At 40.5% G+C, this 27,218-nt stretch overlaps 2 protein-coding genes across 9 annotated transcripts in view; both read right to left on the reverse strand.

Moving 5' to 3' along the window:
• The window catches only part of EXOC2 (exocyst complex component 2), a 200,665-nt gene that overhangs the window by 154,819 nt on the left and 18,628 nt on the right, over positions 1 to 27,218 (reverse strand). Inside the window, exon 1 of one of the 8 annotated variants that reach the window (XM_017957524.3) lies at positions 14,904 to 15,036. The exons of 6 other annotated variants lie outside the window; for them this stretch is intronic. The gene's annotated coding sequence lies outside the window, so the exon portion shown is untranslated. Of the gene's footprint in view, positions 1 to 956; positions 1,881 to 14,903; positions 15,037 to 27,218 lie in introns of those variants that run through there. One more of the 8 variants, XM_009204337.4, reaches the window with a different exon arrangement.
• On the reverse strand, positions 9,122 to 11,812 carry HUS1B (HUS1 checkpoint clamp component B). Its single transcript, XM_021936928.2, has one exon. The coding sequence runs from the start codon at positions 10,409 to 10,411 to the stop codon at positions 9,290 to 9,292; it is 1,122 nt and encodes a 373-aa protein (XP_021792620.1). The 5' UTR covers positions 10,412 to 11,812; the 3' UTR covers positions 9,122 to 9,289.

The following is a 27,218-nucleotide window of genomic DNA, read 5'->3' on the forward strand; positions in this document are numbered from 1 at the left end:
GTAAAATAAAAAGTTATCAAATATAATGCTTTGGTAATATTTTGAAATTAAACACAAACACATCCCATTAACATTATCCTGCTAAACAACCTGTTAGGCTCATTGTTCCTGAAAGTTGAAAGATATTTATTTTCACATTTGACAACAGCAAAATGCACTAATAAGCAATAAATAAACTGATATTACATAAACATACTAGGTAATTTAATAGTTAAGTTTATATAAAATTACATGTTTTGGAAGTATTATTTTACTGGAATACACTATTGCTACCTCTTTGAACTTGCTTCTAAACACAGACAAAAGTATGGAAAGCTTGTTTTGCCAATGTGCTAGAAAACTATTATAAATTGATAAACATGAGATTTAGTATGGTAACATATTAATAAAAAATTATAGGAGAGCAAAGGCATATTTCAACACAAAGTTCTTTAACAACAGCTTCAATAAACAGACATCATGTTGCCCCAAGATACCAAAACACTGCAGGGAAAGCAAGTATTAAACAAAACGTGGGTAATCAACCCACCTCATTAATTAATGCTTACAAACCACTTTGTGAGAGGAAAATACTTTCCTCAATTGGCATGGAACATGAAGCTGCCACTGGGTGGTGATTTAATTATCTTCTTGACATGATTAAGCTATGTCCTAAGTATTACAACACAAATTAAATAAGCATGTGGTTACAAGAGAGTACTTTCAGATTCTGGTCTAGATCACATAAAGAACCAAATTTTTCAGTAGAAATACACTGCTCTCCTTGTTTCCAGAAAAACAGTAGTATGAAAACCTAATAAAAATAATTACCACTGACATTAATATTACTGAAAAGATGGTAAGTAGAAATATCAGACTGTCAGAGATCCTTGGTGGTTTTGATTATCAGTAGGGCTGGTATTTCACAGAATCAGAGCTAAAGGAGACCTGACCCAGCTGGCATCTAGTCTCTTCACCTGAAGACACTGTAACCTAGAGCTGTTGAGTGTCTTTTTCAAGAGCACACAACTGACGAGCTGTCAAACAGACCAGATCCTTGGTGTCCTGATTCATAAGAGTCTAGTATCCTCTTCCTTCTATAACCACCATGTGTCCTATGAGGTCATTTGTGAATGTGACCACTCACATTCTAAGAACCTTCATTGTTTCCCCAGTGACGGGGGCTCTGGCTCACTCTGGTGTGAAACATAACTGCAATTAGAATACCTCTGGTCTCACAGAAAGCAAAACTAAAAAACTAGGGCAGGGCAATTCCAGTTTACTCCCACTATTTCAAATCCATTTTGAGGTCATTTACACAGGGCTCTTAATCTTAACTATGTTACCCTCAAAATCTGTCCAACTAAAAGTAATGTCTGGTAATAAAAGGTAAGGTCTGGGCCACCATGGATAGTGATGAAATCAAAAAGTCTGATCTATTTTCTTACTTATGACTCAAGAGTACATGTAGGTGTCTTCCAGACGCACAAAGCAGAGACAACTGAAAAGCCAGCATGCATTACACTGGTTCATTTGCAACAATCCTATTTCCTTACCATGAAGAATTACCTACACATACCCAAACCAGAACAGACCATTATGCCAGGAAGACCTGTCATTTAATTTACGAATATAAGAACATCCCTGCCTTTCACAATGCAGTATGCATAGCACATACAACAGTTCTTGCGACATAATATACACTCAGTAATTTGTGAACGAACTATAGGAAGAGATGTCTCCTCTCAACCTGCCTTCAGTTAAAGACATACTACGTGATAGTATGCTATGTTTGTTGATATGTTCTTATCAATAGGTAATGCTCTTATGTTTAAAATCACAAATGAATGAAACAATTTATTATTTGTTTCTTTCAGGAAAGAGTCTAAGGCTTTAAGGAAACAGAATTCAGTTTCTGAATATTTTCAGTCTGACAACCCATGCCAGACTCCTTTGAGTTTAAAGGAACGCTCTAGTCTACAGCTGTCATTGTCTACAAATTTTCCTCACAAATATTCCAATTGTCATAAAACAATGACATAAAACATTTGTCATAAGGTCTTTCTTATATAAATACGCTAAACAGAGGTCAACAAAAGTCTGACTTTGCCTGTCATAAACTTCATTTGTTTAACTAAAGCAATATACAGTCTTTTAACTTCATAGCCATTTAAGACAATTAAAAAAGCACTAAGGAATAAAGTGAATAAGCCTATTCCAAAAGCACCTACCACAAACTTTTGAAAACTCTTCTTTTCTGTTTTTTTGAGACAAGGTATGGCTCTGTCAACCGGGTTGGAGTGCGGTGGCGTGACCACGGCTCACTGCAGCCTCAAACTCCTGGGCTCAAGCAAGCCTTCCACCTCAGACTTACAAGTAGCTGGGACCACAGGCATGCACCACCATGCCTGCCTAATTTTTATATTTTCTGTTACAGAGATAGGGTCTTGCTCTGTTGCCCAGGCTGGTCTTGAACTCCTAGGCTCAAGCAATCTGCCCGCTTCAGCCTCCCAATGTGTTGGGATTACAGGCATAAGCCACTGCACCAGGCCCTAACTCTTTTCTTTTTAAGAGATGGAGCCTCATTGTGTTTCCCATGCTGGAGTGCCGTGGAAATTCACAGGTGCGATCGGGGTGCATTACTACCTCCAACTTCTGGCTTCCAGTGATCCTCCTTCCTCAGCCTCCAGAGTAGCTGGAACTACGGGCCTGCACCACTGTGCCTGGCCACAAACTAATTTTATCTTTGGAAAGCAGAAGGATAAAGAGGTAAAACAGCTATTATTACTCATGTAAGGAAAGTTAATGCAGATAAGAATCAGGAATTTTTATTAGGTCAGACTCTGGCACAAGAAAACTAACAATATACAAAATACTAAATAATGCAAATGGGAAAATAATAAAGGTTGGGAGAATGGGAGTACTTACTGGGAATTTCACATATATACACAGGTATATAAGATGGGGTACAAATTATTACATACTGACTCCTAGCCTAAGAACCACAATACACACTTATGTACTATCCACTACCAAAGAGAGTTACGGGTTTGCTTAAAAACAAAAAATCATAATGCTGATGTGTTTCTAGACTCATGTTAATTCACCAAGTATTTCTCAAATGCCTGGACCCAAATGGGGATAACCGGAACCAGGAGGGTCCTTATAGAAATTAACCAGGGTAAGAGACACTTGTCTGATTTATTTTGATAATGGCAATATATTCACTGAATAAATATACACTCAAGAGTAATTTGTTTTCAGCAGCAAAATTTTTAAAAAGTACAAGTCTGTCATATGAATAAGTCAGTTTAGCTTTCAGCAAATGGTATCTAGTGGGACAATAAATTCTGGGTATAAGAAAGCACTTTAATACATTTTCCAATCACTTATTTTCTACAGATACAGTGAAACATAAAAGGCATAGTGTTTTCTTGCTTCTCAGTAGTCTCCCTATGAGAAACAATGGAAGATGCTTAAATAATCTGTAAACTTGAGGCTTTGACTTTTTTTAATGTAAGACTTTATTTTCACTGAATATCATTTTGTGCAGCAAATAAATTCCTGCCTGCCTGCAAGAGCAAAGGACATCTTCAAACAAGGACAAAATGACAACGCCCTTCCAAAAGGTTCGAGTTTTTTAAATTTAAATTTTATCTTTATAAATTAAGTAAAACATTCATATGGTACTCTAGATTTATTGTAATGAACAAAAGTATATCCAAGCTGTAAGTCTCTTGAAACATTTATGAAGAGTCTGGAGACTGGGTTCTAAACTGAGTTCTGGCATTAGGAAATAAAAACGCTTGTTGACTTTTACGCACTGCGAAACTTTTCTCATCTACCAACAAGATGATTGGATGAGATCAGCTCTAAGGCATTTCTGAGCTCTTGTTCCTATGAGAGTCCTTTACAAAGCTTTTAAATTCAGCAACTAATGCATGACTATAGAAACAGGCACTCTCTAGTTTTTCATAATTAAACTAAAAATGATAATAATAGCATGCTATTCATTTTTAAATTTCTGTATTGTAAAATGTTTTTATTGTATAATTATACAATATTAGTTAAAACATTATATTTAGATGTTCTATTGATTTTTAATATTATAGGCAACATATCTCTGCAGATTAGGAAATAACCTAAGTAGAATAATAAATTATCTTTTCCATTTTCAAAAGCTACATTACAAAACTAGGCTATAAAACTTTTGATAGATACTTCTTGTTAATGAATTACTAAAAGTAAACCATAATAATCCATCAAAGATTAAACTGTAAAATTATTTATGTTCTAAAACAAACCATAAGATTTTTCATTTCTCTTGGTTTTATTAAGTATATAAAGACAAAGCAACAGAACTAGAGACAGACAACTGGAGGAAAGAAGAAGAGAGAGTATGAAACCAGTAAAAAATATTTTTTATTAGAGCTTGAAAATTTTCATTTAATTGCTCTGAAAAGGGAAAAAATTTGGAAGTGATGCCTGAAACAAACACGATAAGGAATTTCCGTTACATCAATCAATACCTGCAGATCTTGTACCTTCCTCACTGCAGTAAGGCATGTGTGCTGCATTCTTCTCTTGCATTTAAAGTCTACAAAAGGCCAGGCGCAGTGGCTCGCGCCTGTAATCCCAACACTTTGAGAGGCTGAGTTGGGCACATAACTTGAGGTCAGGAGTTTGAGACCAGCCTGGCCGACATGGTGAAACCCCATCTCTAATAAAAACACAAAAATTATCCAGGCGTGATGGCGGGCGCCTGTAATCCCAGCTACTCGGGAAGCTGAAGCATGAGAATCACTTGAACCCAGGAGACTGAGGTTAGGGTCAGCTGAGATTGTGCCACTGCACTCCAGCCTGGGCAACAGAGCAAGACTCTGTCTCAAAATAAATAAATAAATAAATAAATAAATAAATAAAAATAATATAAAGTCTACAGAAGTGCTCATGAGGGCAGAACATTTTTTAAATGAACCAAAAAATGGCTTGATTAAAAATCTTTATGGCCGGGCGCGGTGGCTCATGCCTGTAATCCCAGCACTTTGGGAGGCCGAGGCGGGCGGATCACAAGGTCAGGAGTTTGAGACCATCCTGATGAACATGGGGAAACCCCATGTCTACCAAAAATACAAAAATTAGCTGGATGTGGTGGTGCGCGCCTGAATCCTAGCTACTTAGGAGGCTGAGGAAGGAGAATTGCTTGAACCCGGGAGGCGGAGGTTGCAGTGAGCCAAGATCATGACACTGTACTCGGTCCTGGATGACAGAATGAGACTCCATCTCAGAAAACAAAAAACAAAAAACAAAAAAACAAAAAAAACTTCGCAAACAGCTCTGAAAATGCTCACCAAATAAAATATTCACACATTTTTATATGTAACTCAGAAGGTATAGTTTCAAAGAGCATACACTATACCTCCAAAGTGGTTATTAATAATTTTTAAAGACTACTTCAGAAATACTTTTGAAAACAACTGTTTAAACTTCCCATGTTATAACTTTAATAGCATTAAATCAGAATCTAGTCCAAAGGAAACAGATCTTAATAAGCCAGAGGGTTCAAGTGACTTGCCTGGGTCTAACGTTTGTGTGTTCTTTCCACACCACCACAGGTGGAATTTAGAAATCATCAAAACAAAATAAATTAACACGTTTAAGTGTTTTATCACCAAATCTAGTAGTAGGAAACTTTTCATTACTGATAAAATGTAGTCATGGGAATTTACTAACTATGCAAATATAAAGGTTGCCAAGTTAACGGCTTATCTTACTGCATAAGCCACCAAAAAAACTAAACTAAAATTTAGTATAAAAGAATATGAGCTACTCCTCTCCCTGAGACTGTTCATCACTATACCATCCTTTTATAACCCCTCTCTTCCTTTTTCTCAAAACAATGAAACAGTAAGAATTATTTTATAAGTAAAGTACTGGAATACTGGTGGGGCTGGGGATGGGGAAGGGAAGAGGATGAATGGAAACCTGATTTATCCAAAAATTACCCTTAAAGCAACATTTTAGTTAACATGAACTTGACTACAGTTTACCTCCTTTTATTGTGCTTCACTTTACTGTACTACTCAGATACTGCACTTTTTACAAATTGAAGGTTTGTGGCAACCCTGCATCAAGCAAGCCTATCAGTGTCATTTTTCTAAAAGCATGTGCCACTCCATGTCTCTGTGTCACATTTGGTAACTCCTGCATTATCTCAAACGTATTCATTATCATTCTATCTGTCATGGTGATCTGTGATCAGTGTTCTCTGATGTTACTACTGTAACTGTTTTGAGGCACCACAAACCAGGCTCATATGACAGAGGGAACTTAATTGATAAATGTGTGTGTGACTGCTCCACCAACCAGCATTCTCTCTCCCTATTCCCTGAGATATAAAAATATTGAAAGTAGGCCAATTCATAACCCTACAATGGCCTCTAAGTGCTCAAGTGAAAGCAAGAGTTTCAAGTCTCTCACTTCAAATCAAAAGCTAGAAATAAGCTTAGTAAGGAAGCCATGTCTAACGACCTGACAGCCTAAAGTCAGGCCTTCTTGTGGCAAACTATTAGCCCAGTTATGAATGCAAAGGAAAAATTCTTGATGGAAATCAAGTTACTCCAGTGAACACATGAATAATAACAAACTGAAACAGCCTTATTGCTGATACGGAGAAAGTATGAGTGATCTAAACTGAAGACAAACCAGCCACAACATTCCCTTAAGCCAAAACCTAACCCAGTGTAAAGCCCTAACTCTCTTCAATGCTATGAAGGCTTAGAGAAGCGAGGAAGCTGCAGAAGAAAAGGCTGTAGTTAGAGGATGGTTCATAAGGTTTACAAAAGAGGCTATTTCCAGAACATAAAAATGCAAGGTGAAGCAAGTACTTATGCAGAAGCTGCCGCAAATTATCCAGAAGATCTAGCTATTATAAGATCACTGATGAAAGTGGCTACACTCAATGACACATTTTCAATGAAGACAAACAGCTGGGAAGAAGATGCAATCTAGGACTTTCATAGCTAGAGAGGAGAAGTCAATACCTGGCTTCAAAGCTTCAAGGCCAGGCTGACTCTGTTGTTAGGAGCTAATGTAGCTGGTGATTTTCAGTGGAAGCCAATGCTCACTTACCATTCTGAAAATCCTAGGGCCCTTAAGAATTATGATAAATCTATTCTGCCTGTGTTCTATCAATAGAACAACAGAGCCTAGATGACAGCACATCTGTTTACAGCACATGGTTTAGTGAATAATTTAAGACCACTGTTGAAACCTGATCCTCAGAAAAAAAGATTTCTTTCAGAATATTACTGCTCATGGACAATGCACCTGCTCACTCAAGAGTTCTGGTGGAGACACAAAAGAAGATGAATGTTTTCATGACTGCTAACACAATATCCATTCCGCAGTCCATGGATCAAGGAGTAATTTCATCTTGCAAGTCTCATTATTTCAGAAATAAATTTTGTACATTTATAGCTGCCATGGATACTGATTCTCTAATGGATCTTGGCAAAGTAAATGGAAAACCTTCTGGAAAGGATTCATCATTCTAGATGGCATTAAGAACACTGATGATTCATGGGAGGAGGTCAAAATATCAACATTAACAGGAATCTAAAAGAAGATGATTCCAACCAGCACGAATGACTTCAAGGAGTTCAAGACTTTGGTGGAGGATGTCACTGCAAGTGTGGTGGAAGTAGCGGGAGAACTAGAATTAGAAGTGGAGGTTGGACATGGTGGCTCATGCCTATAATCCCAGCACTATGGAAGGCCAAGGTGGGAGGATCTCTTGAGGACAGAAGTTCAAAACCAGCCTGGTCAACATAGTGAGACTCCCTCTCTACAAAATACAATTAAAAAGTTAGCTGTGCATGGTGGCATGCACCTATAGTCCCAGCTACGGGGGAGGCTGTGGAAGGAGGATTGTTTGAGCTCAGAAGTTTGAAGCTGTAGTGAGCCATGATTGTGCCACTGCATTCCAGCCTGGGTGACAGAGTAAGACCCTGATTTTAAAAAAAAAAAAAAAGTAGAGCCTTAAGGAATTGCTACACTCTTAAGATAAAACAAACAGATGAAGAGTTGCTTCTTATAGATAAGCAAAGAAAGTGATTTTTTTGAGATGGAATCTACTCCTGGTGAAGATGCTGTGAATACTGTTGAAATAACAACTAAAGATTTAGTACAGTGTATAAACTTGGTTGATAAACCAGTAGCAGGGTTTGAGAGGACTGACTGTTTTGAGAGAAGTTCTACTGTGGACAAAATACCCAAAGCATCCAATGATAAAGATAAATCTTTCACAAAAGTCAATCGATCCAGCAAGTTCACTACCTTATTTTAAGAAACTGCCACAGCTACCTGAGCCTTCCAACAACCACCACTAGCATCGGTCAGCAGCTATCAAGAGGGAGATAAAGACCTCCCACCAGCAAAAAGATTATGACTTGCTGAGGGCTCAGATGATGAGTAGCATTTTTTACCAATGAAGTATTTTAAAATTAAGATGTGTACTTTTTTAGACATAGTACTATTGTACTCTCAACAGACTACAGTGTAATGCAAACATAAGGTTTATATGTACTGAAAATCCAAAAACTCATCTGTCTTTATTGCAATATTTGGTTTTTGCAGTGGTGTGGAACCAAACTTGGAATATCTCTGAGATATGCCTATATTTCCTTGATTCCTAATGTGAATATGATACATGTGAAAAATTGTGAAAAATGAATCTAATAAATAAGCAATTCAAACTATGTAGATAATAAATCTCAAAACCATGTATACTGATACATTCTTTGATATATCCTACGACAAAACACAGCTTAACAAAGAATATGTAATGCGCACACACGCTAAATACCTTTCATCTTGCAGATATATTCAGCTCTCTACATAAGAAATACCCTCGGAAAACATTTATGCATATTTTAAAATGAGAACTTTCCCGCTTTACAACAGCAGCATTTTATAATAAAATACTGATGCAATTGTTTCAGGATTCAAAAATATTTATTTCATTACAACCCTGTTTTTCCCCCCGAAAAAAAGAGTTGAAGAATAATTTTCTTGTTAGAATCTTAAGCAGGAAAAAAACCCTGACAAACCCAACAAACAAAAACATAAATTACCCAACTGTTTTATCAATGCTTTAATATAAATTTTGCAAAGGAGGAAGGGCTCCACAAAATATACGCCCTGTATAAGTCAGAGAAGGTGCAAACTTTCAACCCAATTAACTCAGGATCTGTTTCAGTTTTGAAAAGATCATAAGCTTAAAAAAAAGAAATCTACGCTGGCTGAATTTTTACAAAGCAGGAATGAAATACTGGAGAGAGACATCTTCTTGAACCAAAACAAGCTGAAGAAGGCTATTGTCCCAAATATTGCATAAGGCCATCGTGGGATTTATTTGCTGTCCCTCCAAAAACTGCAGGAGCTTCCGATTATCTACCCGCACTTGCACCATGCTCTCCGGGTCTCTGTGTGGAGGCACACCAGCCGACTCCGGAGGGTTTCCAAGATTTTTAAAGTAACTTTTAATGGACACCACCTCCGTCTCCATACTCAGGGTCATCCTGCCCCTGAGGTTTGCTTCCACCAGCACGTGATCGCCCACGTTCGCCATCCTCTCCACGATGCTCCTCAGCGTCCTCCAGCGCGGCAGGTGGATGCTCGCGTCGGCGGCGCGCAGGCTGGGCGGCGGGCAGTCTCGCCACGCTCTCCGGGGAAGCACCTGCACGGGCAGATCGTGCACCACGCTGCGAGCGCGGCCCAGGGGCGAGGCCAGCGCCACCGCCACCGTGAGGCAGGGGCGGCGCCTGTGGGTCAGCTGCAGCTTCAGGGACGACGCGCCCGCCGCGCTTCTCGCCGCCCTGGACAGGTGCTCCGCCGTCAGCTCCAGGTGGATCTCATCGAGGTCTTCCGAGGCACCTTCCATGCGAAACTGCTGGAAGGCCCCCCGCCGCACCTCGCACCACAGCCCGGCCTCGCACCACAGCCCGGCCTCACGGAGGCCGCGGAAGCCCGCGGGGCCGAAGCACAGGCTGTCAGGGCGCACGCGGAGCACGCAGACCTTCGCCAGCCTCGCGACGGTGCCGCTGACGTGGATGAACAGCTCTAGACGGCCCTTGCCGGTGATCTTGGCGCGAAACTTCATGACGCCACAGCGAAGGCAACTCGGGGCCTCTGAGGTGGATGCCACGTGCCACAAGTCCTTCCGGTCCGCTGGGGTCCCCGGCGCTGCCCTCCCCGCCCTCCCTCCGGGCCCCAGCAGGGCAGGCACTCGGGTTCCGGGCTCTGTTCTGGCTTCCGCAGCCCCAGGCCTGGAGCCGACGCCGGGTGGGCGCGCCAACGCCGTTCTCACCTGCCCGCCAGCCCTCTCACAAAACGCTTCCGTTTCCGCTCCGGTTATGAGAAGAGCAGGCATTCCACTGCTGACACTCCTCAGTATTCTCGCCACTATGAAGACAAAGTCATCACTCAGATAAATAACCACTTTTAATCTCTATGGCATACACACTGATACCATCTTCATCAATCGTACATGAAGATAGAGTTCCACGGGTCGTACGAAATTATAGCATACTAGGCATACATTTTACAACCTCATCTTCACACATAAAATATGTAACAGGCATCTCTCCATGTTGGTGAAACAAATCTACATCATTTTCATGGCTGCTCAGTTTTCCAATGTATAAAGTTAGAATACAAGTGGCACTCAGATGATTTCCAATTTTTTGCTATTATGAACACAATGAATATTTTTGTACAAAATAAGTTTTGCCCATTTACCCAAGTATTTCCTTGCGTTAAATTCCGAAGTGAAGTGCTCGTCAATGAATGCACTTTTAAAATCCTAATAAATATTTTCAAACTGGTCTGCAGAAAGCTGCGTGAACACTCTAGCCCACCAGCAACACTGGGTATTAGCAATCTGTTTCATCTGTGGCACTCTGGCAGGCAAAAAAAAAAAAAAATTCAACTTGCACTGTGTGTGAATTCCATTTTATGGCCTTCGCATCTTTTTACTGAGTTTATTTTTCTTGATTTCAAGATATCTAGCAAGAACATTAACCCTCTGTCCATTACATGTACTGTAAATATCTTCCCCAGTTTATCATGTGACTTTTCACACTGTTTTTGGTACTCTTTGCTCTTGGGAAATATTGAATCGCTTTCAAAGTCCTGTTTCTGGTACTTTAATGTTATCTGTTTTTATGACTTAGTTGTTTGACTCAGTTGAAATCTTGCAGTACCGAATACCTAGCTGATACACACAATTCACTAAACAATCCACTTCTCCACTAATCTGAAATGTCAATTTTATTTTAGACAAAAAATTCTCATTTTTGCCTCAATGTTTCCTGGCCCTCTCTATATTTTCTCCCACTGCCCTATCTTGCACCTGTACCAGTGATTTAATTTCCATATTATATTTCAATATCGAATAGGACAATCTTTCAGAACTTCTCTCATTCTCTCACAGATATTGCTCCAGAGGAACTCAAAAATATTTTGTCAGAGTCTAAAAATAATCTTCCTGGAATTTTGCTGGGAATTATCACCACCCTGACATAGTACATACTTACACTTCTTTGTTTGCTGTCTAGCTCTAACCACAATAATGTAACTTAGAGGAGTTATTTGTTCCGTATACCACTGGACAGCCAGCATTTAGAACAGTATCTGCCATGCAACTGGTGTTCAACACAAATTTTTACATGAATGTATGAAATGTATAAATTGCAAGGTAATTTCAGGATATTTTGTATATATATATATATATATTTTTTTTTTTTTTGAGACAAAGTCTGACTCTCATCGCCCAGGCTAGAGTGCAATGACGCGATCTCAGCTCACTGCAACCTCTGCTTCCTGCCTCGGCCTCCTGAGTAGCTGGGATTACAGGTGCCTGCCACCATGCCCAGCTAATTTTTGTATTTTTAGTAAAGACGAGGTTTTACCATGCTGGCCAGGCTGGTCTCCAACTCCTGATCTCAAGTGATCTGCCCGCCTTGGCCTCTCAAAGTGCTGGGATTACAGGTGTGAGCCACCGCACCTAGCCAGGATATTTAAAATATTTACATTAAATCCTCCCACTTATTCAAACCATTTTTTTGACTGTCAATGAATTATTCAGTTCTGTTCTTGGGGAATTCACATAATATATAGTATCTTGAAGTCAGTCAAGTCACTGAGCTCTCCTGAAATAATTTTTCAACTGATCTTTTATGTTTCTTATGTAGAAAATCTTACTATCTTCATGTACTATAATTATGGCTTTTACTCTTCAAGGTTTATGTCATTTATTTAACTGACATTGTGTTTGATGTAGTTTTCAAAACACTGCTGAATAACAGTGGTACTAGCATCTTATTTGTAACTAATGAGGAATCCTATAGAGCAGTGTTTCCCAAATTGTCATTAGTGCCCCCAAGAGTCTTTTTAGGTTTTTTCCGTAATTGCCCTTCATGAAATTTTATTAATAATACCATTAATATAATATATATCTGTATTATATACTATATGTATATCTTTACTTTATGTCAAGATTTATTTTGTCCCCTCAAGAATTATTCCTCCTGTTGATAATCCATGCTTTAACATTTCACCATTAACATGATGTTTGCTATTAATACTTTATTATGCAAACAAAATATTTAGTCTTAATTTGTTGGGGTTCTACTTTTAAAATTAGGAATGGATATTAAATTTTATCAAATAGTTTTTCATCATCCTTCAAGATAATTTCTCACCTAATATAGCAAATTAAAGTAATAGATTTCCAATTACTGAATTACTGTATAATCTAGGAATAAACAGTACTTGGGGTTCCATGTTCCAGTCCTTTAAACACTCCTGGATTTGATTTACTAACATTTTACTTAGGAGTTCTACATCTTTAATTTTACTTGTAATTGGTCTAGAATTATCTTCTCTTGTACTATTAATTTGCTTTTGGTATCCAGACACATTCAACATTTCAATATTATTGGGCAGTTCTATAACCACAGCAGCTATGTTTCACTTACAGAAAGAATGTGAAGTTTCCCATACTTTTCACCTTATAGTAGCTTAAATAGTACAGGAATAATCTGTTCCTTGTAGGTTTCCTGTAAGTAGCTTCTAAAACCATCTATTTCTAGTGCCTTGCTGGGTATGAGTATTTGGGAATTTCTTTCATGCTTCTATGTCCGTATGTCTTAAGACAATTTTACTGTATTTTGAGAAAGTCAGAAATGTCATTTTGATTTTCAAATTTAATATGCTTTTATATGTAAAAATCTATTTTCTCAGAGTTAGATATGCCAATCAATGACTGTTTTACTAATTTTTATAGTCTTTGATGTAAGTTGTCAATTCTATTTTCCTTTTTCAGAAGAACCATGATCAAATTCATCACTTTCCACTTCAGTATTAACTCCTTTTTGCATTTTGCTATTTCCTTCCTACCTTTCTGGACTGAACACTTAGTCCATTTGTTTTCATTCTCTTTGCTTAATAACATTTAGAGCCACTATTTTTCCTACCTGTAGCTTTGATCATATAGCATTATTAAATAAAATTATGAAAAGCCACTGATTTGAACTGAGTTGCTGCATTACACCCAACAGAGCAACTCAAAATGGAGTCACTCATGCTAGGTCTCCAAATCACAAACCAAAATCTAAACTGTTTACCTGTAATATCTGACCTTGCAGGAAATCTTGAGGAATGCACTAAAGTTTCTTTTGTCGAATCTCTTTATTTACTTATTTAGTGAGCTTCCCTGATGCACATTTTAGATCAAGAGTCAGGAAACGGATTTAGGGGGAGAGATCATTGTGTCAACAGGAGGCAGGACTAGATCGCAGGCCCAGACAGAGCAGCATGGGAAGGCTTGCATTGTGAATTTTAGCCCCAGATTGACTGCAAGAACAATACCAGTAATCTCAGACCCTCTGAAGGAAGTAAACTGCTCTTGCAGGACCCAGAAGACAATCCAAATACTGTGACTGCCCCAGCTGTGGAAGTGGGAAAGGGGGAACTTCCTCTCCCAAACACACACTCCCACTGAAGACGCTGAAGGTCTGTTTGCAGGAGAAGTTTCCGACTTTACCTGGAGCTGAGTCAATGTGGAGAGGCGAGTGAAATACAGGGGTAGAGGAAGCAGCAGAAAGGCCCTGGGAGCTCGCTGTGTCCCCTTGCAGGTCATTCCTGCCTGGCACCACAGGGATTCATCTGGAAGGTGGCCTGAGGAGCAGGGGGTGCAACTCCACAGGGAGAAGGAAATCTCTAACTGAACTTTGTAACAATTTGAACGGCGTGAGAAGCCTCCTGGCCAGAACTTGGGAGAGGACGCAAATCCGGTGTGCAGACTCCACAGGCAGGGAGAGAACCCAGCCTTTTTAGTTCACAGCTGGGAGGCAGGTAGCCTGGGGCAGATTTTTATGCCTATCTTGCCACTCGGGGTGTTGTGGGGGGGCATGGTGGTTGTGAGACCAGCCCTTCAGTTATGCGTGGGAGCTGGGTGAGGTCTGTGACTGCAGGCTTTCCCCCACTTCACTGACAAACTGCATGACTCAGCAGAGACAGCCATAAGGCCCCTAGGTACACAACTCCACCCCCATCCTCCAAGACTCACCCATCCCCATTCCCCAACCCCCCACCCCCCCCCCCCCCCCCCCCCCATCCACCCACCCCTCCCTCCCCCCACCCCACCTGATTGTCCTTCCCTACCCAACCTGCTGGCCTAAGACAAAGGACACACAACACACAATCTTGGGAGTTCTAGGGCCCCACCCACCGCCTGTCCCTCTCCACACTACTACAGCTGATGCTTTCTGGAAAGCACCACCTGGCAGAAGGCCAACCAGCACAAAAATAGAGCATTAAACCACCAAAGCTAAGGACCCTCCTCACGCAGTCCACTGCACCTTCTGCCACCTCCACTGGAACAAGCGCTGATATTCACGGCTGAGAGACCATAGATGGTTCACATCACAGGACTCTGTGCGGGCAACCCCCAGTACCAGTGCAGAGTCGGGTAGACTCGCTAGGTGGCTAGACCTGGAAGAGAGACAACAATCATGCAGTTCGGCTCACATGAAGCCACATCCACAGGAAAAGGGGGAGAGCACTACATCAAGGGAACACTTTGTGGGACAAAAGAATCAGAACAACAGCCTTCAGCCCTAGACCTTCCCTCTGACAAAGGCCACCCAAATGAGAAGGAACCAGAAAACCAACCCGGTAATACGACAAAACAAGTCTCTTCAGCACCCCCCCAAAATCGCACTAGTTCACCAGCAATGGATCCAAACCATGAAGAAATCCCTGATTTACCTGAAAAAAAATTCAGGAGGTTAGTTATTAAGCTAATCAAGGAGGCATCAGGGAAAGGCGGAGCCAACACAAGGAAATCAAATAAATACAAAAAGTGAAGGGAGAAATATTCAAGGAAATAGATAGCTTAAAGAAAAAACAATCAAAAATTCAGGAAACTTTGGACACATTCTTAGAAATGTAAAATGCTCTGGAAAGTCTCAGCAACAGAATCGAACAAGTAGAAGGAAGAAATGCAGAGCTCGAAGGTCTACAAATTAACCAATCGAACAATGACAAAGAAAAAAGAAGAAAATATGAACAAAGTCTCCAAGGAGTCTGGGGTTATGTTAAATGACCAAACCTAATAATCAGTATTCCTGAAGAAGACGACAAATCTAAAAGCTTGGAAAATGTATTTTGGGGGAACAATCATGGAAAACTTCCTCAGTCCTGCTAGAGACTCAGACATTCAAATACAAGAAGCACAAAGAACACCCAGGAAATTCACTGCAAAAAGATCATCACCTAGGCACACTGTCATCGGGTTATACCCAGTTCTGACTAAGGAAAGAGCTAAGACTAAGAGCTGTGAGACAGAAGCACCAGGTAATCTACAAAGGAAAACCTATCAGAATAACAGCAGATTTCTCAGCAGAAAGCCTACAAGCTAGAAGGGTTTGAGGCCCTATCTTCAGCCCCCTCAAACAGAACAATTATCAACCAAGAATTCTGTATCCACTGAAACTATGCATCATATATGAGGGAAAGATACAGTCTTTCAGACAAACAAATGCTGAGAGAATTTGCCATTACCAAGATAGTACTACAAGAACTGCTAAAAGGAGCTCTAACTCTTGAAACAAATTCTGGAAACACAACAAAACAGAACCTCTTTAAAGCATAAATCACACAGGACCTATAACAAAAATGCACGTTACAAAGCAAAAACAAACAAAAAAAAACAACAAAAAAAGTACACACGCAACAGCATGATGAATGCAACAGTACCTCACATTTCAATACTAACATTGAGTGTAAATGGCCTAAATGCTCCACTTAAAAGATACAGAACCACAGAATGGATAAGAACTCACCAACCAATGATCTGCTGCCTTCAGGAGACTCAGCATAAGGACTCACATAAAGTAAAGGGGTAGAAAAAGGCATTTCATGCAAATGGACACCAAAAGCCAGCAGGGGTAGCTATTCTTATATCAGACAAAACAAACTTTAAAGCAACAGCAGTTAAAAGAAAGGGGAAATTACGTAATGGTAAAAGGCCTTATTCAACAGGAAAATATCACAATCCTAAACATATATGCACCTAAAACTGGAGTTCCCAAATTTATAAAACAATTACTAATAGACCTAAGCAATGAGACAGACAGAAACACAATTAATAGTGGGGACTTCAATACTCCACTGACAGCACTAGACTGGTCATCAAGACAGAAAGTCAACAGAAACAATGGATTTAAAAGATACCTTGGAACAAATGGACTTAACAGATATATACAAAACACTTCATCCAACAACTACAAAATATGTATTCTATTCAGCACCACACGGAACCTTCTCCATGACAGACTATATGATAGGCCATAAAATGAACCTCAATAAATTTAAGAAAATTGAAATTATATCAAGCACTCTCTCAGACCACAGTGGAATAAAACTGGAATCAACTCCAAACGGAATCTTCAAAACCATGCAAATACATGGAAATTAAATAACCTGCTCCTGAATGAGCATTGGGTCAAAAACGAAATCAAGATGGGAATTAAAAAATTCTTCGAACTTAATGACAATAATGAAACAACCTATCAAAACCTCTGGGATACAGCAAAGGTGGCACTATGAGGAAAATTCATAGTTCCAACCACCTGTATCAAAAGTCGGAAAAAGCACAAACAGACGCTCTAAGGCCACCCTCGAGGAACTAGAGAAACAAGAACAATCCAAACCCAACCCCAGCAGAAGAAAGGAAATAACCGTGATCAGAGCAGACTTAAATGAAACTGAAAAAACAACAACAAAACACAAAAGATAAATGGAACAAAAAGCTAGTTCTAGGACGCTGAGGCAGGAGAACTGCTTGAAGCCGGGAGGTGGAGGCTGCAGTGAGCCGAGATCATGCCACTGCACTCCAACCTGGGCACCAGAGCAACACTTTGTTTCAAAAAAAACAACAGCTGGTTCTTTGAAAAGATAAATAAAATTGACAGACCATTAGCATGATTAACCAACAAAAGAAGGCAGAAAATCCAAATGATCTCACTAAGAAATGCAACAGGAGATACTACAACTGACACCACTGAAATATGAAAGATCCCTCAAAGCTACTATGAACACCTTTACACACATAAACTAGAAACCTAGAAGAGACGGATAAATTCCTGGGAAAATACAACCCTCCTAGCTTAAATCAGGAAGAAATAGATACCCTGAACAGACAAATAACGAGCAGCGAGATTGAAATGGTAATTTAAAAATTACCACCAAAGAAAAGTCCAGGACCAGAGGGATTCACAGCAGAATTCTACCAAACATTCAAAGAATTGGCACCCATCCTTTTGACACCATTCCATAAGACAGAGAAGGAACCCTCCCTAATTCATTCTATGAAACCAGCATCACCCTAATATCAAAACCAGGAAAGGACATAACCAAAAAAGAAAACTACAGACCGATATCCCTGATGAACATAGATGCTAAAATCCTTAACAAAATACAAGCTAACTGAATCCAACGACATATCAAAAAGATAATCCACCATGATCAAGGGGGTTTCATACCAGGGATGCAGCGGTAGTTTAACATACACAAGTCAATAAATATGACGCACCACATAAACAGAATTAAAAACAAAAATCACATGATCATCTCAATAGAGACAGAAAAAGCATTTGACAAAATTCAACATCCCTTTATAATTAAAACTCTCAGCAAAATTGGCATACAAACGACATATTTAATGTAACAAAAGACATGTATGACAAACCCACAGCCAACATAATACTGAATGGGGAAAAGTTGAAAGCATTCCCTCTGAGAATGGGAACAAGACACGGATGCCCACTCTCACCACTCCTCTTCAACATAGTCCTGCAAGTCCTAGCCAGAGCAATCAAACAAGAGAAAGAAATAAAGGCATCCAAATCAGTAAAGAGGAAGTCTATCTGTCACTGTTTGCTGAAGATATTATCATTTACCTTGAAAACTCTAAGGACTCCACCAGAAAGCTCCTAAAACTGATAAAAGAATTCAGCAAAGTTTCCAGATACAAAATTAATGTACACAAATCAGTAGCTCTTCTATTCACCAACAGCAACCAAGTGGAGAATCAAATCAAGAACTCAACCCCTTTTACAATAGCTGCAAAAATAAATAAAATACTTAGGAATATGCCTAACCAAAAAGGTAGGTCTTTCAGAAGACCTCTACAGAGAAAACTACAAAACCCTGCTGAAAGAAATTGCAGATGACACAAAAAAATGAAAACACAACCCATGCTCATGGATGGGTAGAATCAATATTGTGAAAATGGCCATACTGTCAAAAGCAATCTACAAATTCCATGCGCTCTCCATCAAAATACCACCATCATTCTTTTTCTTTCTTTCTTTTTTTTTTTTTTTTTTTTTGAGGCCAGTCTGGCTCTGTCGCCCAGGCTGGAGTGGCGGATCTCAGCTCACTGCAAGCTCCAGCCTCCCAGGTTTTACGCCATTCTCCTGCCTCAGCCTCCCGGTAGCTGGGACTACAGGCGCCCACCACAGCCGGCCCCAATTTTGTATTTTTTAGTAGAGATGGGGTTTCACCGTGTGTAGGATGGTCTCGATCTCCTGACCTCATGATCCACCCGTCTCGGCCTCCCAAAGTGCTGGGATTACAGGCTTGAGCCACCGCGCCCGGCCTAATACCACCATCATTCTATACAGAATTAGAAAAAACAATTCTAAAATTCATATGGAACCAAAAAAGAGCCCACACAGCCAAAGCAAGACTAAGCAAAAACAACAAATCTGGATGTACCACACTACCTGATTTCAAACTATACTATAAGGCCATAGTCACCAAAACAGCGTGGTACTGACACACAGACCAGTGGAACAGAATAGAGAACCCAGAAGTAAAGTCAAATACTTACAGCCAACTGATCCTCGACAAAGCAAACAAAACCATAAAATGGGGAAAGGACACCCATTTCAACAAATGGTGCTAGGATAACTGGCTAGCCACATGTAGGAGAATGAAACTGGATCCTCATCTCTCACCTTATAAAAAAGTCAACTCAAGGTGGGTTAAGGACTTACACCTAAGACCTGAAACCATAAAAATTCTAGAAGATAATGTTGGAAAACCCCTTCTAGACATTGGCTTAGACAAGGATTTCATGACCAAGAATCCAAAAGCAAAGACAGTAAAAACAAAGGTAAATTGCTGGGACCTAATTAAACTAAAGAGCTTTTGCGTGGCAAAAGAAACAGCAGAGTAAACAGACAACCCACAGAGTGGGAAAACATCTTCACAATCTGTACATCTGACAAAGGACTAATATCCAGAATCTACAGTGAACTCAAACAAATCAGTAAGAAAAAAAAACACTCCCATCAAAAAGTGGGCTAAGGACATGAATAAACAACTCTCAAAAGAAGATATACAAATGGCCAACACACATATGAAAAAATGCTCAACATCACTAATGATCAGGGAAATGCAAATCAAAACCACAATGCGATACCATCTTACTCCTACAAGAATGGCCATAATCAAAAAATCAAAGAATCAAAACACAGTAGATGTTGGTCCGGATGCGGTGAACAGGGAACACTTCTACACTACCGGTAGGAATGCAAACTAGTACAGCTGCTCTGGAAAACAGTGTGGAGATTCCTTAAAGAACTAAAAGTAGAACTACCATTTGATTGAGCAATCCCACTACTGGGGATCCACCCACAGCAAAATAACTCAATACTCAAAAAAGATACCTGCACACACGTTTATAACAGCACAATTCACAATTGCAAAATCGTGGAAAACCCAAATGCCCATCAATTAATGAGTTGATAAAGAAACTGTGGTATGTATATACGATGGAATACTATGAAGCCATCAAAAGGAATGAATTAACAGCATTTGCAGTGATGTGGATGAGATTGGAGACTATTATTCTAAGAGAAGTAAATCAGGGATGGAAAACCAAACATTGTATGTTCTCGCTGATATGTGGGATCTAAGCTATGAGGATGCAAAGGCATAAGAATGATACAATGGACTTTGGGTACTTGGGGGGAAGAAGGGGAGGGAGGTGAGGGATAAAAGACTACAGGATATGGTGCAGTGTATACTGCTTGGGTGATGGGTGCACCAAAATCTCACAAATCACCACTAGAGAACTTACTCACGTAACCAAATACTACCTATATCCCAATAACTTACAGAAAATACAAATAAAAATAAGAGTCAAGAAATTATAGTCATCAAGAGAAATCTAGTCTGCTACCTATTCTTGTGAATAAAGTTTTATCAGAACACAGCCACATTCATTTGATTCCATGTCATTAAGGCTGCTTTCTCACTCAAAGAGTACACCTGAGCAATAGCAACTGAGACCTCATGGCCAAAAAATACTACATTGCCCTTCACAAAAAGAGTGTGCCAATTCGTTAGGTGATGGTAAGTCAGCATTCTTTCTCCCAATAACATTCTCACATGAAACATTTTCAGCTGTAACTCCTTAATTTTCAGATGTAGAAGACACTTCTCTTGTTTCCAGCACTGGTATTTTCCTCATATTGACTGGAATATATCAGAAACTAGGAGGAAAAGTCAAAGCCACTGGAAAATACGTAAAGCCATCTTCACCATGGAGTCATACTGATGCAAAACTGAGCAAATGATTCAAATGTTACTTATGTTTACAACAGGAACTTCAAAAACTGTTCAGCATCACTTTCAGAAAATTTAGGTCTATTAAATTATTATTTAGAATTGGGAAACTTGGTGCTTTGCTGTTTTGTTTTGGCACTTTACAACTTTTTTTTCTGAGCAGTTTTATTAAGTTTACAGAAAAATTAAATTGAAATTAGAGTTTCCATCTACCCCTTCACTACCAGTCCCTGCTGTTTCCTCTGTTATTAACATCTTGCATTAGTGTGGCCGCTGTTATATAACTGATGAGCCAATACTGATGCACCATTAACTAAGTTCCACAGTTCACACTGGGGCTCTTTGTGTTGTACATTTTATGAGTTTTGACAAATGTATAACTTATAATTGCATGTATCCAATATTACAGTATCATACCAAATACTTTCACTGCCTTAAAAGTCCCATTTTCCCTCTTCTCTTAGCATAGCAATTATGTTAAAAAAAACCAAACAAACAAACATTTTTTCAGTGGCTATCTTAGAGTTTGCAATATGCATTTATAACTACACCAAGTTCACTCTCAAATAATACTTTCCCCATTCATGGACAGTGGAAGTACCTTGTAACAGTATTCCCACTTTCTTCTTCTCATCCCTTACAACACTGGTGTCATTCATTTTAATTATCTATAAGCTATAATCACCATACGTTTTGTTGCTGTTATTCTTCAGAACTGTTGTCTGTCAGATCAATTAAGAAAAACTATTTTACCTTCATTCATCTACAATGCTCCTCCTTTCTTCGTGTAGATCTGAGTTTCTAATCTACATCATTATCGTTTTGTTGTTTTTTGATGAATATCTTTTAGTGTTTCTTACAAGGACGGTTTACAGGTAACAAAGTTCCTCAACTTTTGTTTATCTGAGAAAGTATTTCTCATTTGCTTCTGAAGGATAATTTCATTTGTATACAGAATTTGATGGTGATAAGTGTGATGACTGGAAGACGACGTACCCAGACAGCTGAGCTGGTAAAGCATTATTTCTCGGTGTGTCTGTGAGGGTGTTTGGGGAAGTAACTGGCATTTGAATCAGTGGACTGAGTAAGAAAGCTCTGTTCTCACCCATTGTAAGCAGGCACCCCAAAGCCGGTTGAGGGTCTTGATCGAAAAGGCAGAGAAAAGGCAAATTCTCTCTTTTCTGGAACTGGGACACTCATCTTTTCCTGCTCTTGAATCACCAGAATGCCACGGTCTTCTGAGCTTTGGATTCCCAGGCTTATACCAGTGACCCCCCACCCCCCAGGTTCTGAGGCCTTTGGCCTCACACTGACAGACACACTGTAGGCTCCCCTGGTTCTGAGGCCTTCAAACTTAGGCTTGCCAACACCTGTCATGGGACTTCTCAGCCTCCACAGTCATGTAAGACAGTTCCCCTAATAAATTCCCTCCCATCCATCCATCCATCCATCCGTATCCTGTTGATTCTGTTTCTCTGGAAAGCCCTAATACACTGGGTTTTTTTCTTTCAGCACTTTATTTCACTTCACTCTATTCTTCCTTGCATGGTTTCTGAAGAGACATCTCATATGACTCTTATCTGTGCTCCCCTATAGTAAGTTGCTTCTTTCAAGAGTTTCTATTGGTTTTTAATTTTCTGCAATTGGAATAGGGTATGTTTGAGTGTAGATTTTTGGTATTTGTCTTGCTCCATGTTCTCTGAGCTCCCAGGATCTATGGATAGCTGTCTATTATAATTTTGGAAATTTTCAGGCATTAATGCTTTAAGTCATTCCCAGGAAGAGACTCAGCCATGCTGTGCCTCCATCATGTCTCCCCTACAGTCCCCTCATTGTTTCCCACGCTCTCTTCTGGGTGACGCATGATTTCTCCCTCTGTTGGCCTCCAGCATTCCAGAACTTAATTCCTCTGCCCTACCTTTTCAGGTGAAAGAAGTGCTCTTCTCATTGCCTGCAGAGCCCTGTGCTCACTGCTGAAATCTGCATTCTGCTGTCATCCTCAGCATCGGGTCTCTCAACACCTATCCCACCTGCTCCTTAGCCAACTAACTTCCACCATCCACTCATTCAGTCATCACTTTCTGTAGGAAGCTACACCTTCCCTCACCTCACTCCCCACCAACCTAACCTCCCTCAGCCCCAGGCTGGATTAATCGCACCCCCTCTATACTAATCTCTACCATTCAACCAGTAAAAGTAGAGATAAGAGTGTTCTCTTGGGATCTACGAGTAATCGGTCCTGGGACATTCTGTGGTTACCAAAATCTGGGGATTCTCAGGTTCCCTACATAAAATTGCATAGTATTTGCATATAACCCATGCGCATCCACCAGCATACTCTAGATTACTAATCATCTCTAGATTACTTATAATACATAATACAATGTAAACTGTTATCAAACTGTACTGTTTTTGTTATTTTTTATTGCTGCATTGTTTTTCCTGAATATTTTCCATCTGTGGTTGGTTCAATCTGTCCATGCAGAACCCATGGATATGGAGAGCTGACTGTATTTCTTTATTACCTACGTGGTGCGAGGCACATGAAGGGGCTGAATAAATGCTTAGGAATGAACCTCTAATTGGTATGTCTGCTCCTCAAGGACAAGTGTTACCACCTGCAACTGTCTGCATCCCGCACCTGGCTGATCTCCCGCACCTGTCTGCATCCCGCACCTGGCTGATCTCCCACACCTGGCTGATCTCCCGCACCTGTCTGCATCCCGTACCTGGCTGATCTCCCACACCTGCCTGCATCCCGCACCTGGCTGATCTCCCGCACCTGTCTGCATCCCGCACCTGGCTGATCTCCCGCACCATGTCCTTGGACTCCATGGAGCTCAGATTCTTCCTGCTCCATGTGAAATGCAGCAATCACAGCTTGAACTCCCCACATTCCAGCTACATGCCAGATCTTTCCAGCCAACCTGAAACACAGGTGTCTGTGGAGGAAGATAAGGAACCTCCTGTGGTCCCCTGCCAGCCCTGAACGTTGCTAGAGGCAATGGCTGAGGTTATACATTCTGGCAAATTCTGCTGGTCCTAACCAAAGCTGCCCAGTATGAAGGGAGTCTCCTTTGGAAGACACACCCTAGGAACAGCTGATTCTGTCTGGGGTTCCACCACTGCTGCTAGTGCTGTGGGTGGAGGGGGAGGCCACAAGGCCATGCTGGAGGCTGTGCTGGGCCAGTCTTCATCTCAAGGGGAGGCAGAGGACTGGCAGGCACTTTGACTGTTCTGCTGGTCTTTCAACCTGACTCCTGATCCTCCTCAAGCCACTGACTTTCTGTTACAGGAAAAAGAAAATGTGGGAAGAGCAGGCTCGCTGCTTTGGGCTGGAGAGACCCTAGGCTCTACCCGGAAGGATGGAGAAGGACTGCAACAGCTGGTGGGATTGGCTAAGGAAAGGACTTCACAGTGATGGTGTGGCCCTCCAGCTGACGTGTCCGGTAGCCCATTAATGAGTCCAGAATTTCCCTGACATGTAGCCCAAGGACAGCATTAACTCAGTGTGCCAGGGGTCCTTGGAGTCAGGGAGTGGCTGGACGTAGTTTCAGTTCCTCTTCATAGCCCACATTTATCTGTGGGTCCCTCATGATTTCCTCTGAAGTGCCTCTCTTACTGGGGTTTGGGAGCAGGAATTTCTTTAGGTGTTCATATTCCACAAACATGTAAAGGGAATGTGGTATATACCTGCTTTGGAAGCTCTGCAATAGTTCTGTCCAGTGTAAGACAGAAACCTGATGACCACCGACCACTGCATAGAGAGTGACTCCCAGGCCGCCCACATCCACCGCAGAGCCATCGTACTTCTGCGTATGTTGCCTACAAGAGTTTCAGGACAGTGTAAGAAGCACTGACACAGAAGTTATCTACCCTGTTGCCAAAGGTGAGCTCGTTGCTAAAGCCAAAGTCTGCAAACATGAAGTTCGGTTCAGCGTCCACACAAGCAGGTTCTTTGGCTGTATGTCCCTGTGCAGGATCCCCGTCTGGGGGCAGTACTATCTGTTGGATTCTGCCTTGGGCCAAAAACTTAGGCAGAGCCAGGGACTAAAACAGGTGCTTGGCATTTTACAATAATGACTCCTACTGAGGTCATAGCAAGAAATGGACCAATCACAGCTGAGGATAATCCACTGTGGTTTTCTCATTTTTGGTCTGAAGAACTTTTTTTTTAATTTAAAAAAAAAAAAAAAGGCAGGGAGGAGGACTTCAAAGGGCTTTCTGTTCACACAGGTGAAAGTGATCAATACTTTTCAGTGTGGCAAATTAAATCCATAGAATGCTTCCCTCCAGTCTGAAAATCTGTAATTTTGACTTTTAAAAACTCATAGTGTCCACACTGAAAATATTCCTTTCTCTTTAATCTCTGAATGATTGGTCTCAAAATGATGCCACAACTTGCATCACATAAGAAAATGTTCTGTTGCATAAGACACAATAAGGTAACTATTAACATCTATAGAGCTGAGGGTAAGACACATTTTCATTTCTTATTTAGAGTTTTGCCAAGTCTCTGGAATAAATTCCTCTTTTCCATGAGCCAGGGAACTTGCTATGTCCATTGGGGTATCTTTAAATGTAGAAGTTGCAACTGTAGGTCAAGAAAGTAAGTCTTTTTCAGCCAGGCACAGTGGTGCACACCTGTAGTCCCAGCTACTTAGGAGGCTGAGGCAGAAGGACCACCTGAGCCCAGGAGTTCAAGACCAGCCTAGGTAACATCATGAGACTCCATCTCAGAAAAAAAAAAAAAAAAAAAAAAATTAAGCCTGGGCACGGTGGCTCATGCCTGTAATCCCAACACATTGTGAGGCCAAGACAGGCAGATCACTTGAGGTCAGGAGTTAGAGACCAGTCTGGCCAACATGGCAAAATCCCGTCTCTACTAAAAGTGCAAAAACTAGCCAGGCATGGTGATGCACTCCTGTAGTCCCAGCTACTCGGGAGGCTGAGGCAGGAGGATCACTTGAACCTGGGAGGTGGAGGTTGCAGTGAGCCGAGTCTGGGTGACAGAGTGAGACTGTCTCAAAACAACAACAACAACAACAAACTGTATTTGTTTTTTAAGCCACTAAGTCATTACGTTCCACATCCATATCATTCAGCATCAATGGGGGGTGCAGGTGCTAGGCACGGTGCCAGGTGCCAGGACCTGAGGGGAAGGAACCAGAAGCCACTTCATTTCTTCCTTCTCTAAAACTCATCCTTGAATTTTTCAGATTCAAGTATTTGACCTATATCATTTTGCTTCTCTCTAAAGAACAACTTCTAACATTTTAACTTCTTTTAATAGTTAAGGCAAATCTAATGGCAATAAATCCTCTCAATTTTGTCTGGAAAAATGTTTATTTCCCCTTCATGTTTGAAGGATAATTTCACTGGATGAGGAATTCTATGTAGGTGGGTCTCTTTTCCTTACTTGCTTGCATGGTTGCTGAAAAAAGGTCTGATGTAATTTCCATTCTTGTCTCTCTTCATGTAAGGTGTCCATTTCATCCCTAACCCCAGCTTCCTTCAGTATCCTTCAGTATTTTGTTTTTTATTTTTCTACAGTTTGAATACAATATGCTAAGTGTAGATTTTTTCTTTTCTTTTCTTTTTTTTTTTGGGTACTTTCTTGCCTACTGTTCTCTGAGTTTTCCAGATCTGGGAATATCATTAATTACGAAAAACTCTGAGCCATTATTATGGCAAATATTTCTTCTGTTCTTTTCTTCCTTCCCCTTCTTGGTTCCCACTACACATATGTTATACTTTGTGTAACTGTCCCACAATTCTTGGATGTTCCATTCCATTTTCTTCAACCTTTTTTCTCTATTACAGTTTCTGAAGACTCTACTGACGTTTCTTCCAGTTCACTGATTCTTTCCTCAGCCATGTCCGGTCTACTGATGTGCCCATCAAAGGCACTCTTCTCTTCTGTGAGTTATTTCTACCATTTCTTTTCTATTCCTTCTTCAAGTCTCCATCTCTCTATTCACATTACTGATCTGTTGCATGTTATCCACTTTTCCCATCAGGGCCCTCCGCACGTA

This window comes from Papio anubis, chromosome 6, assembly GCF_008728515.1.
Source record: "Papio anubis isolate 15944 chromosome 6, Panubis1.0, whole genome shotgun sequence".
NCBI lineage: Eukaryota > Metazoa > Chordata > Mammalia > Primates > Cercopithecidae > Papio > Papio anubis.